Source organism: Trifolium pratense, linkage group LG3 (genome assembly GCF_020283565.1).
Source record: "Trifolium pratense cultivar HEN17-A07 linkage group LG3, ARS_RC_1.1, whole genome shotgun sequence".
Taxonomy (NCBI): domain Eukaryota; kingdom Viridiplantae; phylum Streptophyta; class Magnoliopsida; order Fabales; family Fabaceae; genus Trifolium; species Trifolium pratense.
The window spans coordinates 37560560-37575033 of record NC_060061.1 but is presented as its reverse complement, the minus strand read 5'-3'; the positions used below and the strand labels follow the sequence as shown (position 1 = coordinate 37575033).

Genomic DNA, 14474 nt, shown 5'->3' with positions numbered 1-14474 from the left:
AGCATCATTAACCCATTTTAAACCGGGATTAGTTTAACTTTTTAGTTTTCATTATCTCTATTGTTTTATCTTGTGAAGGTGTGAACTTAACTTAGCCTAATCCAAGAGATGGGAGAATGCTTTGAGTTGTAGACTTATTAGAAAATTACAGTAACTCATTGTACCGGAAAACAATTTTGATATTTTCTCTCCCCACCCCTCATGAATCTTTTATCCCACTGAATTTCCAATTTTGCCTTTGAAAAAACTTCGGTTCGTAGAAACCGAAGTTTTTTTTTGCCTTGAAAACAAATTTCGGTTTCTAAAAACCGAAATTTACTCTGAATTTGCACTAGAAAAAATTCGGTTTCTGCAAACTGAATTTTTCTGCAAGGGCAAAATTGGAATATTAGAGGGTATAAAAGATTCATGGGAGGGGGAAGAGAAAACATCAACAATTTTTTGTGTGGATGAACTTGTTAATTTGGAGATTGAAATTGAGAAAAGGTTGGGCTTACTATTTTTTTCTCTTTTATGTGTGTACCTAAATAGATTTTATTTGGAGTTGTGTCCAACCAAAAATTACTCTACTGTTTAGACCCTTTTTTATCAAAAAATAAAATATATTATAACATTGATAAAGCTTTAAGGCATACATAGACTAGAAAAAGGATTATGGTCTTAAATATAAACATATAACTTAAAATGTATCATGTCTAAATTTAACTTAAATGTGTTTTAACTTTTTTTGTCAATAACTTTTATTTATATTTAAAACTATACCGTATAAATTTAGTGGTAAAAAGATAGGTCTTAAATTCATAAAATCAAGAATTTGAGTCTCGTTGAAGCCCTTAAAGGGAGATCAATGTAAACACGTCTGTAAGTGTGAATGTTATGTTATATCACTACATCATTTTAACTTTAGGCAATGGCTAAAACATCGTTGCCACAAGAGGTAACAGGCAACCATTTTATATGCGCTTACAAGTTTCTACACTTTGTTTACTACTCTATTAAAAATCGTTGCATATCATATTAGGTCACACTTTTGTAAACTTTGAAGCAAGGAAATTGTTGCCTATTGGTTATTCAGAAGACAATTTGTAATAAAGTGTGGCCTAAACCCCTTTTAACCATGGTTACACTTAAATGATTGTCGTCTATAATCTTACAAAATCCTTGCCTAATAATTCTCTCATCTCTCTTATTGATTTCATGTCTCATCGATGGGTGATTCTTCCTCGCCGCCAACTTGAGCCTACGGGTGAAAAACAGTTTTTTTGCATGAAAGGCAGACCCTAATTGTCTGCAAAAGTTCTCTTATATCTTCGATCTTCATCTTTCAACAAAAACGAAACCGTTGACTAAAACTAGTTTAGAAAATTGTGGCCCAAAGAACAAGCAACAATTTACAAATGTGGTACTCAAAAATTGTGGCGTAAAATGACTCAAAAATTGTGGCTTGTTTCAGATTTTATAGGCAACATTTTTTGCATTATGTTGGCTAAATTGAACAAACAGTGGTATGTGTAATGTGTAACAACCATGTAACCGGATATTCTACGCCTAGAAAATCATTGCCTATAGCAACAATGATCCAATTTCTGACCACAATTTTCTAGTGTTGCCTAAGATTACTTTTGTTGTAAAATTTAATTATTTATTTATTTATAGAGATTATTTTTGTTTTTGATGTTATCATGTTATATTTATGATGTTTTCATCTTTGTTCGTTTAGTTGTGACATCCTCGAGGAATACGCGTGGCACAAAAACAATGGGTTATTTCCTCACAATCGAATTTTGTTCAAACGCAAGTGTCAAATATTGAACTTTTGACCACTTACTTAAAGGACACTAGACTCTTACCACTTGGACCAACTAATTTTTTTAATTAAAGTGTTATATTTTTAACAATCCAACACTTATAATTGTTCGACAATATAAATATTTTTACACTGTAAATGTATATCAATTAAATCATTATCTATATATATACCATATATAAAGGCAAAATGTTATTTTGGTGTAGCCTTTTTTTAAAAATTCAAAAATACCCTTAACAGTTTTTTTATTTATTCACACTTTTCTTTAATAACTTCCAAAATAAACTACAGTATTTTTTTTAACTTCCAAAACTAACTATAGCAATTTCTATTCATTTGTTCCATTCTTTTTTTCTATTCATTAGTTTATAGATCTCTCCATATTTCTTCAACAAAATTCATAATATATATATATAATATTTTTCAACAACTTGACATAATAGAAAGAAAATTAATGTAAATGAAAATTAACAATTATAATATTGAATAAAGTTTTTTTTCAAAAAAAAATTACGTGTATGATGGCTGAAGTTTATGTTGCAGTGTCTCTGGGCTGCTAATTATGGCCCAAACAAATAAGCCTGTGATCACATTGGGCGGGCCAGTTTAGCATTATTGTCTTTCAAAAATCACACACACATTTTTTCTCCCCCTGAAATTTCTATTTTGCCCTTGTGAAAAAACGCGTTCCAAAGCACTTTTATTTAAGGAAAAAATTGAAATTTTGGGGGAAAAAATGAGTCATAGGGGGAGAGAATCTTTCATTGTCTTGTACTATTGATGTGCAAAGGTTTTCCTTTTCATATCTTTGTTACATTTTCTACACTGCCTACCAAAAACTTCAATTTTTTTTAATCAAACTCGAGTTTTTCCGAATGATTCATCCTATGAAATACTCATTAATCACTTGAGTTAAATGTCTAGTTATCAAGAACTTTAATCAAATCCTCATATTTTTAAATATTCTTATTCTTATCATATTCGTTTTATTATTATTCAGTTTTTCTAGTTTTGGGAGGTTTTTCTTTTTTACAAAAGTTATAGAAGGTTTTAGATTTTATAAAGTGAGGAAATTGTAAAATAATGATTGATATTCATATTATATAGTTTAGTGAACTATTAACTCCGAATAAACCAAATCCTAATCATTTGTATTCGACTGATTATTAATAAATTGTAATACGTTGTTATTTTTTATTTTTTTTTTTGCCTAAATCAAGTATTCTCTGTGCGTAATTGGAGAGATTAATCTTTCGAGTCTTGTGAGACTCAAAAGAGCGGCAAACTTTCACTAAAAATTTTAACACTACTGTATGTCTAAGTTAGGAATCAAACCTCGAACCTTAGTTAATCTAAAGAAATTTGCATCATTTCATCTAAGCGCTTTTGAGGTAATACATTGTTTTTTGTTTTTTTTGTCGATAAAAGAGGGCTAACGCCCAATACATTGTTATATTAATTGATGATTTACCGAACAAAATTTATTAACCACATAACTAAATTGTGTCTTGCTTGTGAAATTTTTGAAAACTCTTATAATATGATGATATGACACTCCTCTTCTCTGAGCCGCCACTCCCTTGCCCCTCAACCCTAATTTTCTCTTTTGTTCATCCACCAAGGAGAGGTGGTTTTAGGATCAATTTTTATCTAAAATCACCCATCTGAATTGTTTTTTTTGTCATTTTTATTCGAATAAGTGATTATCCACACAGATTTGCTTTTTCGTTTTTGTTTTTTAAGTTTGTCGTCGTCTTGTGCGGCGTTGTGTTTGGCGTCTTCTTGTGCGGCGTTTGTTGGTGGTTCATTTTAGTATGGTATTTCGTTGATTCAAATTGACATATCTACTTCAACTCATTACAGATCTGATGAAGACTTGTACGTCAAAGTTGTAGATCTGTGAGTATGAAGATTCCGGTTACTTTTATGTTGTCATATTTGTAGGCACTTTCATGATGTCATTGTATGTTATTAACCTAGGTGTTGCAAGATTGTTTGTAGATTCACTTTTTTTCAGTTTTTAGCAATCTTAAATTTATAATGATCGATATAATTTCAATTTGAGGGAATGAATTCATATTTTTTAGTAAAAAAAAAATGATGATATGACACTCATTTACACTATTATTTTCCTCTTGAAAAAGTTATAAAGAGCTAATGTCATCATCATAGTATCATGGTAGTACATGAGAAAATTTCCAGTAATGAATAAAGTCAATTATCCTTTCCTTATAATCAAAAGCCGTGTTTGTCTGCATCTAGTCCCAACCTACCCAACATAAGCTAAACATACAAGTACTACTAACTTGTAAAAATGGTTTACTTATTAATTCCATTCCATAGAATCCCTCCCATACATTACTCATCTTGCACCGAAACAAAAAAGAAAATATTAAACAATGTTACGTAATAATATGACATTGAAATTTGTACAATCAATTCCTCAAAAATGTAAAATATATTATTTTCAATTTTAATTTTTTTTTTTCTTAACCGGTGTTCAGTTCAGAACACCGATTTGCATGACCGAACTGAAAAAAAGAAAAGAGTGAAAACACTTTACAATCAGAAATTTGGCCCCACATCCACCGTCTGATTCCCGAATCGGAAACCATAAGAATATATCCGTATTGGTGACGCTCCAAACAAGGCCCTACTTTCACGTGCCTACCTTCCAAGTCACCGAACCGGAGTCGAACCGGTTTCGATTTTCGCAATTCGAACCGAATATTTCACTCTTTCCAACAACCAAATTCCTTTCCCTCAATATTAATCAAATCAATCTCTTCCTTCCGTTACATTTACCCTCTATTTTTTTTTTTTTACATTTACCGCGCTATTCTCTCTCTCTCTCAACAACCGAAGAATTAGAATACACTTTCCAGAATCTAACAACAAAAAATGCGTTTTGTTTAATCTATTTTTCAATTTTCAGTAGCATCTTAAGTTTACTTGCAAACTCAAACAAACAACAAAACCCATTTCTAGCTCAACAGAATCGAATTCCATTCTTTTAATTAATCTAACCGTTACGTTATTCCGCATAATCGTAACCGTTCAATCAAGTAACGAATTCTTAGTTTTTATGATTTTGGAGGTTGCTCCGGCGTCACGATTTCTTTGATTTGTGGAGGTGATGTAGCAATTTAGGATTTAGGGTTTTTCCGTTTAAGGTGGATGTGTAAAGGTGTAAGATAAATGCATGTCACAGGGGATCTAGGGTTTTTTAATCTGGTCCTTGTTGTGGTGGTTTGTGTGGTTTTTCCGGTGATCGGATTTATAATTCGCCGGAAATGGCAGCTTGCGGTTGCTAGAAATGAAGAGATCAAGAGGCTTTTGATTTTGGCTGCTGAGGAAACTGCTAGGGTTGAGAGAGAAGCTTCTTATGTGTCCTCCGCCGCGGTGGTTTCCGCCACCACTAGCAATTATCAATGTGCTCTCTGCTATTTCCCCGCCACTGCGCGCTGTGCTCAGTGCAAATCCGTTCGCTACTGGTGTGTTCTTGTTAAATTCTGTATTTTTATGTTCCCCCTATGATTTTGTGCAGTTTTATTGTTTGGAATTTTTAATTTTGATGTTGTTAACCGGAGTGTATCACTTATGGTTAGTAAACTACGGTATGTTAGTTTCGTGTTTGCTTAATTTTGATGTTGTTAACTGGAGTGTATCTCTCTTATGGTTCATAATGATTAGCTTGTTTTGCATTCTCTATAGGAGTTGTTCTATTTTTGTAGCCGATTCTTAAATATAAATTAAAATACAGATGGGTTAATGCCGGTAGCCTAGTCGTAGAAATGAAAACTATGCTGCTATTTTGATAGGTGCGTGAGATTGTGGATGATTTAAGATATTTAGGATTTGGAAGAGAGGAAAAAATGTTTCTTTTAGTTTTGCTTCTCAAGTTATCAAGACAAGGTTTTCTGACCCTTTTTACACACTATGTTGAATGATTGAGAGGACTGTGATGTTCTGTATTAATAATGGGTTGTTATTGCATTGTTTTTCTAATGAGTGCTCTTGGGGTATTGGTTAAGAAATCAAATATGGAAATACTATCATGTTGGAAGTAGTGTAATCAACTTTTTAAAAGGTTAAAAATTGTGCTTTTCAATGCAAAAACATCTACTTTTTGCTTCATTAACATAGGACAGTTGTTAGCATGCCCTAAAAATGATATGTCTTCTCATTTGATCGGTTTCATGTTTTCAGTTCCGCTCATTGCCAAACCGTTCACTGGCGTCAAGGTCATAAATTTGAATGTCGTCCTCCCAGCAAAACACATCAGAGCGATGACATAATAAGTGATATTGACAAGACGGAAGCGGAGCAAGATTACTCTGGTATCCATGAGGAGAAATCTGAAAGTAGAGATACAGAGTATAAAATATCCTCTGAAGATACCCACTTTTCTCCTGACGTTTCATTTAGAAAGGATGATAATATTAGAGCTCGGTTTCTTGCAGAGGAAAATTTAGCGGATTCTAATTCTGAATTTTCCAGTAACTCATTTTCTGGATTTTCGGCTTCCACAAGTTCTAATGATTCATCTGATGATTCTTCTGTGTGTGAGAGTATCATCTCAAATGAGCAAGACAGATCAGAGGGACATATTTCTGTTTCCACCCTTGACAAGGTGGATGCAGCAATGTCTTCTTCACCAAAATTTGCAAGTTTGCTTGATTCAGGCGATGGTTCTTCTACTGTTCATAAATTAAATCATATCGCACCTGGTTCTAGAAAAGAAGAGAGGAAACTTGCATCAAATGATGCTTCAGGCTCGAGCATGTGGAAGGGGGTGAAAACTGAGCCTTCTGGATTCTGGGATGAAGCTCTTGATTTGAGAGAGGTAAATGTTGACGTTAATAATGACATTTATCAAATTCATTCTGATGAACCCACCTGTGAAAAGAATGATTCTGGATTGTCATTTCGCTTCCAATTCAGTACCATGTCTCCGTTGCATGTACAAGATACTGAGGCTAAAGTATCTTTGCCTGATGACGCTCTTCCAAACTCTATTGGGAAGAATATGCCACATCCAGGATCAGCATCATCTGAGAATGACAGTATGAATTCCTTAAAGGCGAGGAGGAACCACTCAATGATCAACAACAAAGATTTCAATATTATTAGCAATAGTGGTTCTGAATCTGAAAAATTGGAATCTAAAGACAGGTCTGAGCTACCTCTATACTCCTCTTCCTCCCAATCCTCCAGTATTGGCAAAGATTTAGGTTCTGTGGCATCAAATCATGTTGTGGACAACCATGGCTGCACTTTGAAGTCCACCGATATTAGAGGCCAGACTCATGAGGTTGTTGGTTCTAAATTAGCTTCTACAACTGAAGGACATTCACATCCCAGTACAAAAGATAGGAATATTAAATATGGGACTGTCACTTCTCATGTTGCCAACTATTCTGCAAATTCTAAGAGTGGCTTGAAAACATCTGTTTTAAAAGTCGTTGATCAGTTTAGAGGATCGAGTTTGTCAAAGCACATTCCTTTAGCAGTTGGGAGTGATATTGCTGGAAAATACAACGACAAGGTTCTTATAGAACAAATCTTTGTTATTTTTTTCCGCGCTTTTATGGACTGTTACTTACACTTACAACTGCTGCAGGTTCTTTTTCCATATGAATCATTTGTGAAACTTTATAACTTCAACAAGGTGGAGTTGCGCCCATTCGGTCTTATAAATTGTGGAAACAGGTAATTTGAAATTAACAATAAACATGTTAGGGGATAACTGGAGCAGGCTTGTTTATGGATTTATAGGTCTTATAGAAGTGCTCTTTTACTGTTCCGTGTATTTATTTTGGGCTTTTCTAAGTTTCTAATTTTTTTTGCAGTTGCTATGCTAATGCTGTACTTCAGTGCCTAGCTTTTACACCATCCTTAACTGCTTATCTGCTTCAAGGACTACATTCTAAATCATGTATGTGTAATGGGAGTTTCTGTCATGGAATCATCACATGCCATATTTCTTGAATACTATCTGTGGTAACTTGTAATTGTATCCCTTTGGTAAATATTTCCTCTGTAAATTTCAGGTGCAAATAAAAAATGGTGTTTCACCTGTGAATTTGAAAGATTGATTTTGAAGTCAAAGGACACTAAATCTGCACTATCTCCAATGAGTATACTCTCTCAACTACAGAGTATTGGGAGTCAGCTTGGTAATGGCAAAGAAGAAGATGCACATGAATTTCTAAGGTATTTTTTATATTTTATATTTCCCTGTAATACATAAAATTTTAATTCATTTTAAGCTAATCACATGACATGCTTGGCAGACATGCTATTGACACCATGCAATCGGTTTGCCTTATGGAAGCTGGGGTTAAGGCATCGGGTTCATTGGAGGACACTACTTTAATGGGTCAAACATTTGGAGGATACCTTCGATCAAAGGTAATTTTATACTTCTATCTGGTAAATCTGCTATGATTTTCTTTATTCCCCAGTCACAGTGCAATACAATGTTGGCATTTTTTTAAATATATAATATCTGTTGATTAGAAATAACAAGGAGAGTGAACATTCAGCTCATATTTGGCAGATAAAATGCATGAAATGTGGTGGGAAGTCCGAGCGTCATGAAAGGATGATGGATCTAACTGTTGAGATAGAAGGGGAGATATCAACACTTGCAGAGGCCCTTCGACGGTTTACAAGCACCGAGTCTTTGGATGGAGAAAACAAGTACCACTGTGTCAGGTTGGTTGATGTATGAGAGGCCTCTTTAAAGCTTTCAATCTTAACATATGATAGGAACTCAGATTATGAAGACTAGTTAACTTCAAGGCAGATTTACGCAATCTCTTAAACACAGAAATAAACTAAGACCAGAGTATGCCAGCTTGTTCGCACCTCTCATCTAACTGATTCTTCTTTTATCCGTTTCTGAGCTGTTAATAATGTTCCCGCAGCCTCTCCTTTTTCCTTCTTTCACACACTTGCAGCCCACCATTCACTCTAGAATTTACCTAGGCTAAAGGTCTATGAGTGTCTCAGTATAGGTTTTCATCATTACAAATAAGCGGTTACTACATAAAACACATTGGTGCTTGCAGTTTTGAAGTTGGAGAAGATATTGTGCTATGGCTCTATGACGGCTTTCTTTTTCCCATGTCAGGTTAAAGTCATACTAGGATAAAAGATGTCTGGTCTGGTCTCTTCCTGATTCGGGAACAATTAGGAACTAATTTTAAATTTTTTACCTGGTCAAGAGTGAGAAATTTGGAGAATTGTAGGTTCATAAAGGAATAATGGAGATAAGGGTGTTTGGAAAGTAATCGGTAGTAATTAAGGACTTGATTTCTAGCTGTTTCGTTTCACGGCTTTGAATGAACGGTCTCTCCATAGGTAGAGTTGGGTGACTGAACGGTTTTTAGGGTAGATCAAATGAAAGGAAATCCGGGATGCCAGAGAATGGACTTGTAAATTCTAATAACAGATCTTGATGTTTGATCACATTAAACTGTTGGTGTAAGAGGATAATGTGGATTTTGCTGGCATGACATTGAATTGAATCTGAAGAAATGTTCATGACTAGGGTTCCTAAATGGTTACCCTAGAGGTTTGATTATTTCGCAGGTCTAGCAATCTGTTTTTATGGAGAAGAGCCCCCACCGAAAGAACCAACAAATAGTACTACATTTTTGTTAATTTTTTACACCACTGCAAATTGAGTATGCAAAACTAATTCTGCATTCTTTTAAGAATTACAATAAACTCTAACAAAGGCTCTTTTACATCAATTCTAAACTGGCTCGTAAGTTGCAAAGTAATATAATTGAAATGGCTTGTGAGTACCCTTCCTTTGTTGAGCCTGCATGAATCCATGTTTCATCATGGGGCTGTTTTAGCGATGTTTAGTTAAATTGGAAGTTGAAACTTAATGGATATGATTTTGATTAACTTTTTTCTCTTTTCGAGTCATTGTTTCATGCATTATTCTCATTATATTATTTTATCTTGGTTGTTCATACTTCATAGAAGCACCAAATGATGCTAGTGTCACAAGTTTACACCCACAAAAAGTAGAACTATGCCTTTCTGCCATTGATGATTAAACTGCTTAACAATCTGTAAAATATATTTGGAAGAAATGTTATTGTTTCTTCTCTCTCTATCTGGTGTGTAATTCTTTGGTTCTCGTTTAGTTCGATTTTCGAGCTCTAAGGTGCTAGAATATTATTTGGAGTACTAGTACTCAAATTACTTTCCATATTACTAATCAAATATTTTTATTTTAAGATGTAAATCTTATGAGAAGGCCAAGAAGAAGCTGACAATTTCAGAGGCACCCAATATTCTTACAGTTGCATTGAAGAGATTTCAGGTATTTCACACGTTATATTAAAAGATAAGATGTTAATGTCGACATTTCTGCAGCCTGTATATGCCGAGTTTACCTCATTTGTTACATGTGTCGCAGTCTGGAAAATTCGGAAAGCTTAACAAGCCTATTCAATTTCCGGAAATACTTGACCTGGCGCCTTTCATGAGTGGGACCAGTGATAAGACACCCATTTACAGATTGTATGGTGTGGTTGTTCATTTGGATATTATGAATGCTGCTTTTTCCGGTCACTATGTGTGCTACGTGAAGAATATCCAAAACAAGTGGTTCAAGGTTGACGACAGTGTGGTAAGTCCCTCTGTTTCTATTTGTTCACACATCTTGACTCTTGTGAGCAGATTTCCTTTGGTTCGCAAATGTATTTCTTGATCTATTTTTTTCTTACTTGTATAGCCCATGGTCCTGGTAAGTTGATAAACTAAATGCATAACCAAAAGTTATCTTAACGACATTACAAATATGAATAAAAAATTAAGTACATGTACTATTTTAAGCGTAGGTCTTTCTTGTTAGGTGCACCTTTGAAAGAATTCATGTAGGTATGGTTCACTCACAGTGATTATTCATAGTATGGTCTGTCTTAGTAGCACTAATGCCGTTGTCCTTGTTTTAAGCATTTCCTGTATGTGTCCATGTCTTGCAGGTAACAGCTGTTGATTTAGAGAGAGTCATGACAAAAGGAGCATATATGCTTTTTTATGCAAGGTAACCCAGCTTCTTTTTTGTGTTTATGTTGAGGGTGGTTAATATTTAAAAACAGTACCAAAGGTCCCGCAGTTAAGAGCCGAGTTATGTCGCAGTTGGTTTAACCGGCTAATAACAACTAAATATCGTACTGCATAATAAGAAATTATCGGACCAAAAACATAGTAGGTTCATGGGCTGACTGGTTGAATCGCCAATTTTTGAAATATTGGGGTGTGGCTTTAATTAAGGTTCCTTTTAATTATATTGTCATTTGTCAGCTTCTCTGACTAGCTGATCATCTTGCAGGTGCTCTCCAAGGGCCCCAAAATTAATTAGGAACAGGATTCTATCCTCGGATTCAAAAAGTAAGGTCAATGGAAAGTCTGTGAAAGCAGGGTCTATTTCTGGTGCAGCTGAACCCATCACTAGTTCCATTTCTCCCGACGGCTCACCCACCTTGGAGTCTTTCTATTCAAGGTTTCACCACCTGAAAAAGGTTTTAGAAGAAGACTCAAGTGATAATTCATCACTTTTCAGCAGTAATTCCGATGAAGGTTCTTGCAGTACTGACAGTACCCGTGATTCAACTAGCATGGATGACTTCTCTGATTATATTTTTGGTGATTCAGGGCATGGGTGGAGTAGCACGTGGAGGAATTCTGATTCTGATACGTCTTCGTCCTCCTCATCTCCCTTGAATTATAGACATTCGCCCTTATCTGATATGGACAAGTATGATTCAATGTCTCCAGATGCAACTAGTTCGGAGACAGATAGGGGTGCTAGTATTTCTCATTTACATTCTGACACAATTTTAAAGCATAGAAAATTAGATAGTAGTAACATTAGCAGCAATAGTAGTAGTAGTGAAGCCGACTCTTTTCTAAAACTAGGATCTAACCATTCTAATGATAAGAATTCTGGTGTATCGTGTAGAAAGTCGAGGAAAAGAACAGGTTGAATATTATCAATAGGGAGCTCTGATGCAGTAAATAATTGAGGGATGCTATTATAATAAACGTAATAATGTATTCATGGAGGTGGCTTTCTTTTAACAGTGAAATTAGCTACACCATTTTTCCAATAACTTCGTACATTAGATGCAGTGTGTAGATATACATTGTAGATCATCATAACTATATATTCTTTGTAGGTTTAAATGCAGTTTTCCTTATTGTTTTTAGAATTCAATGCAATTTTGGTCCTCTTATATAATTGAATTCCTAATTTTCCAATTCAGCTTCATGAACCAGGACCTTCTTCATCAGCGCCTCCCTCTTTTCATGCAATCCAATTTGCTCTTAAACTAGAAATTTGATGTAAAAAAATGTTTAATTAATATTTAATTTTTAATACGTGTAAAATTGGAATAAAAACAAGAAATTATAAGCTCATTGAATTAGCTTATCAAAATAAACTATATAGTTCATGAAAAAAAAAATGTTACTAAACAATAAGCTTAAGTGATTAACAAGCTTAAAGTCAAATTGTTTGAAAAACTGTGAGTTTGAATTATGACTGAAATAATTTATGTTAAACTTTATTTACCTTTCAATTCAACTATCAAACTCCAATATTTCTGTTAAAAAAACTAATACAACACTAATAATTTCCGAACTCTCAACTAAGAATTTGCTTTCGGTAAAAAAGAATTTACTTATAAGAAGAAAAAATATATCCTCCATAACTGATCCACCCTGTCTTCTTTTTTACCAAAATGCACACAATATTTTTTTTTAATACCAAAATCCACACCATTCTTGACTATTTGTCTATTTGCATTATCTAGTCGTGGGGAGATAAGGTCTCCTCACCGCACTGTCCCCACTTTATTTATGTCAATGAATTCGGATTCAATGAACTTAACTCAGTAAGTTCGGTCCGTAAAAAAAATTGGACTTAATTCAAAGATTTTGGGTTCGAGTCGGATTGAGATATACCGCAGTTCAATTTTTCCTGCAGTCTCAAAGTTACACACAAAATGTCCCTGTTTATTATTTTTGTTGAAAATGTACATTCTCTCTCCTGTCAAAAAAAAGTCTTCTCTCTCACAAAAGACACTTACTACACCATTACTGCACCATTTAAAACTGCAGTAAATCCATTTTCGTTCGAGTCTACTACAGTTTTTCGAAAGATTTAAATGGAAGTACTTATAAATGCTATAGACTCTAAGAACATCTCAAATGATTATATTTAAGAGAAGTTTTTAGGCTAATGATTTGTATTTTTTTATTATTGGAGCAATCATAATTCATTATCCACCCACCCATGATTTCTCAAAAACGGGAATGAGTGTTTGACCACCACTAATAATATTAATAAGACACGTCGTTAAATAATCATTCGTTGTATTTAGCACAACTCTATTTTATATACTTCCTCCGTCCCAAATTATAAGGGAAAATAAAAAAATCACACTTATTAAGAAAAAGTAAAACACGAGAATTTGAAGTATGTTTTTGTGGGTTTTCCTTGGAATAAGTTGCATAGGAAGATATAAAAACAATTTTTATTGGTTGTTGTTTATTGAGAAAATGAGAGAGAGAAGAAATTAAATGCAATTTGCATTTAATTTTATGAAAATAAGAAAAAAACATTCTTGAAAATGATTTTTTTCCTCTTATAATTTGGGACAAAAAAAATGGGTTTTTTTCCCCTTATAATTTGGGACGGAGGGAGTATATATATGAGTTGCATAATTTTGTATCATTGAAGATGCTAGACGGTTTTTCAAATATCATACGAAAACACCATCCACTTATCCCATTTTTCTTAAATTATAAGAACCACTTTTTAGCAGCTATTTAAAATCAGAGATTTTCAAATCGTAAAAAAAAAAAAAAAAAAAAAAAAAGATTTTCAGAGGAAAAATAGGATACATATGCATGCATGGGCGACAAACTTAAGGCCCAGTTATTATTATTAGTAACAAAAGATAAAATGACAACACACAAGTCAAAGCCAAAGATGGAGGCGGCTATCTATCGGGTCATACCTCAATTTTCCGTGGCAAACAATTCAAATCATTAATTTGAGATCAAACAAATCTATATTATACATAATTAATATCATACAGTTAATCGATTTCAAATGTCAATTTAAAGTAAACGGTAAAGAATTAGTACTACGTAACACAATTAGAGCATGTAATCCAATTCCCTATCAATCGATATATAAGATGCATGTGGAGCAATTATGGGACAAATGTGGACACAAAAGCCAATTGGATTTTTGCTGCTGGCCACACCTATCTATAATATATATATCGCCTAGCAGAACAAAATTCAATATTGGATACATTCAAAAGAAAAGAATTTAATCCTTCTTTTTGTATATCTTTTCTTTTCTATTCTTTGTCTAGTTCAAACTATACAAGTGCCGCAAGCCTGCCGCAACTAGTTAGTACTGTAGAATCATGAAAACAACCCATATCCAATTCACAATGAATTCTAATGCTCAAAATTGAATTACTTGTATTACGGCTAATTAATTAAGTATAGTGATCTAAACTTATATTACTCTTCTGTATCCAAAAAAAAAAAACACTTATACTCTTCAATTTTAAAATGATTTTTTTAATAATTATTGGTGTATATATCTTACATCATC

General features: G+C 33.7%; 1 protein-coding gene across 1 annotated transcript; it reads left to right on the top strand.

Moving 5' to 3' along the window:
- Window positions 1-4310: 4310 nt before the first annotated feature.
- Window positions 4311-12053, top strand: LOC123919040 (ubiquitin carboxyl-terminal hydrolase 16-like). The gene is made up of 11 exons (XM_045971263.1): window positions 4311-5301; window positions 6017-7355; window positions 7431-7519; window positions 7660-7745; window positions 7861-8023; window positions 8104-8221; window positions 8370-8527; window positions 10070-10154; window positions 10251-10463; window positions 10819-10880; window positions 11169-12053. Exons 1-11 carry the CDS (start codon window positions 5006-5008, stop codon window positions 11821-11823), a joined length of 3264 nt encoding a protein of 1087 aa, XP_045827219.1. The 5' UTR covers window positions 4311-5005; the 3' UTR covers window positions 11824-12053.
- Window positions 12054-14474: the final 2421 nt, after the last annotated feature.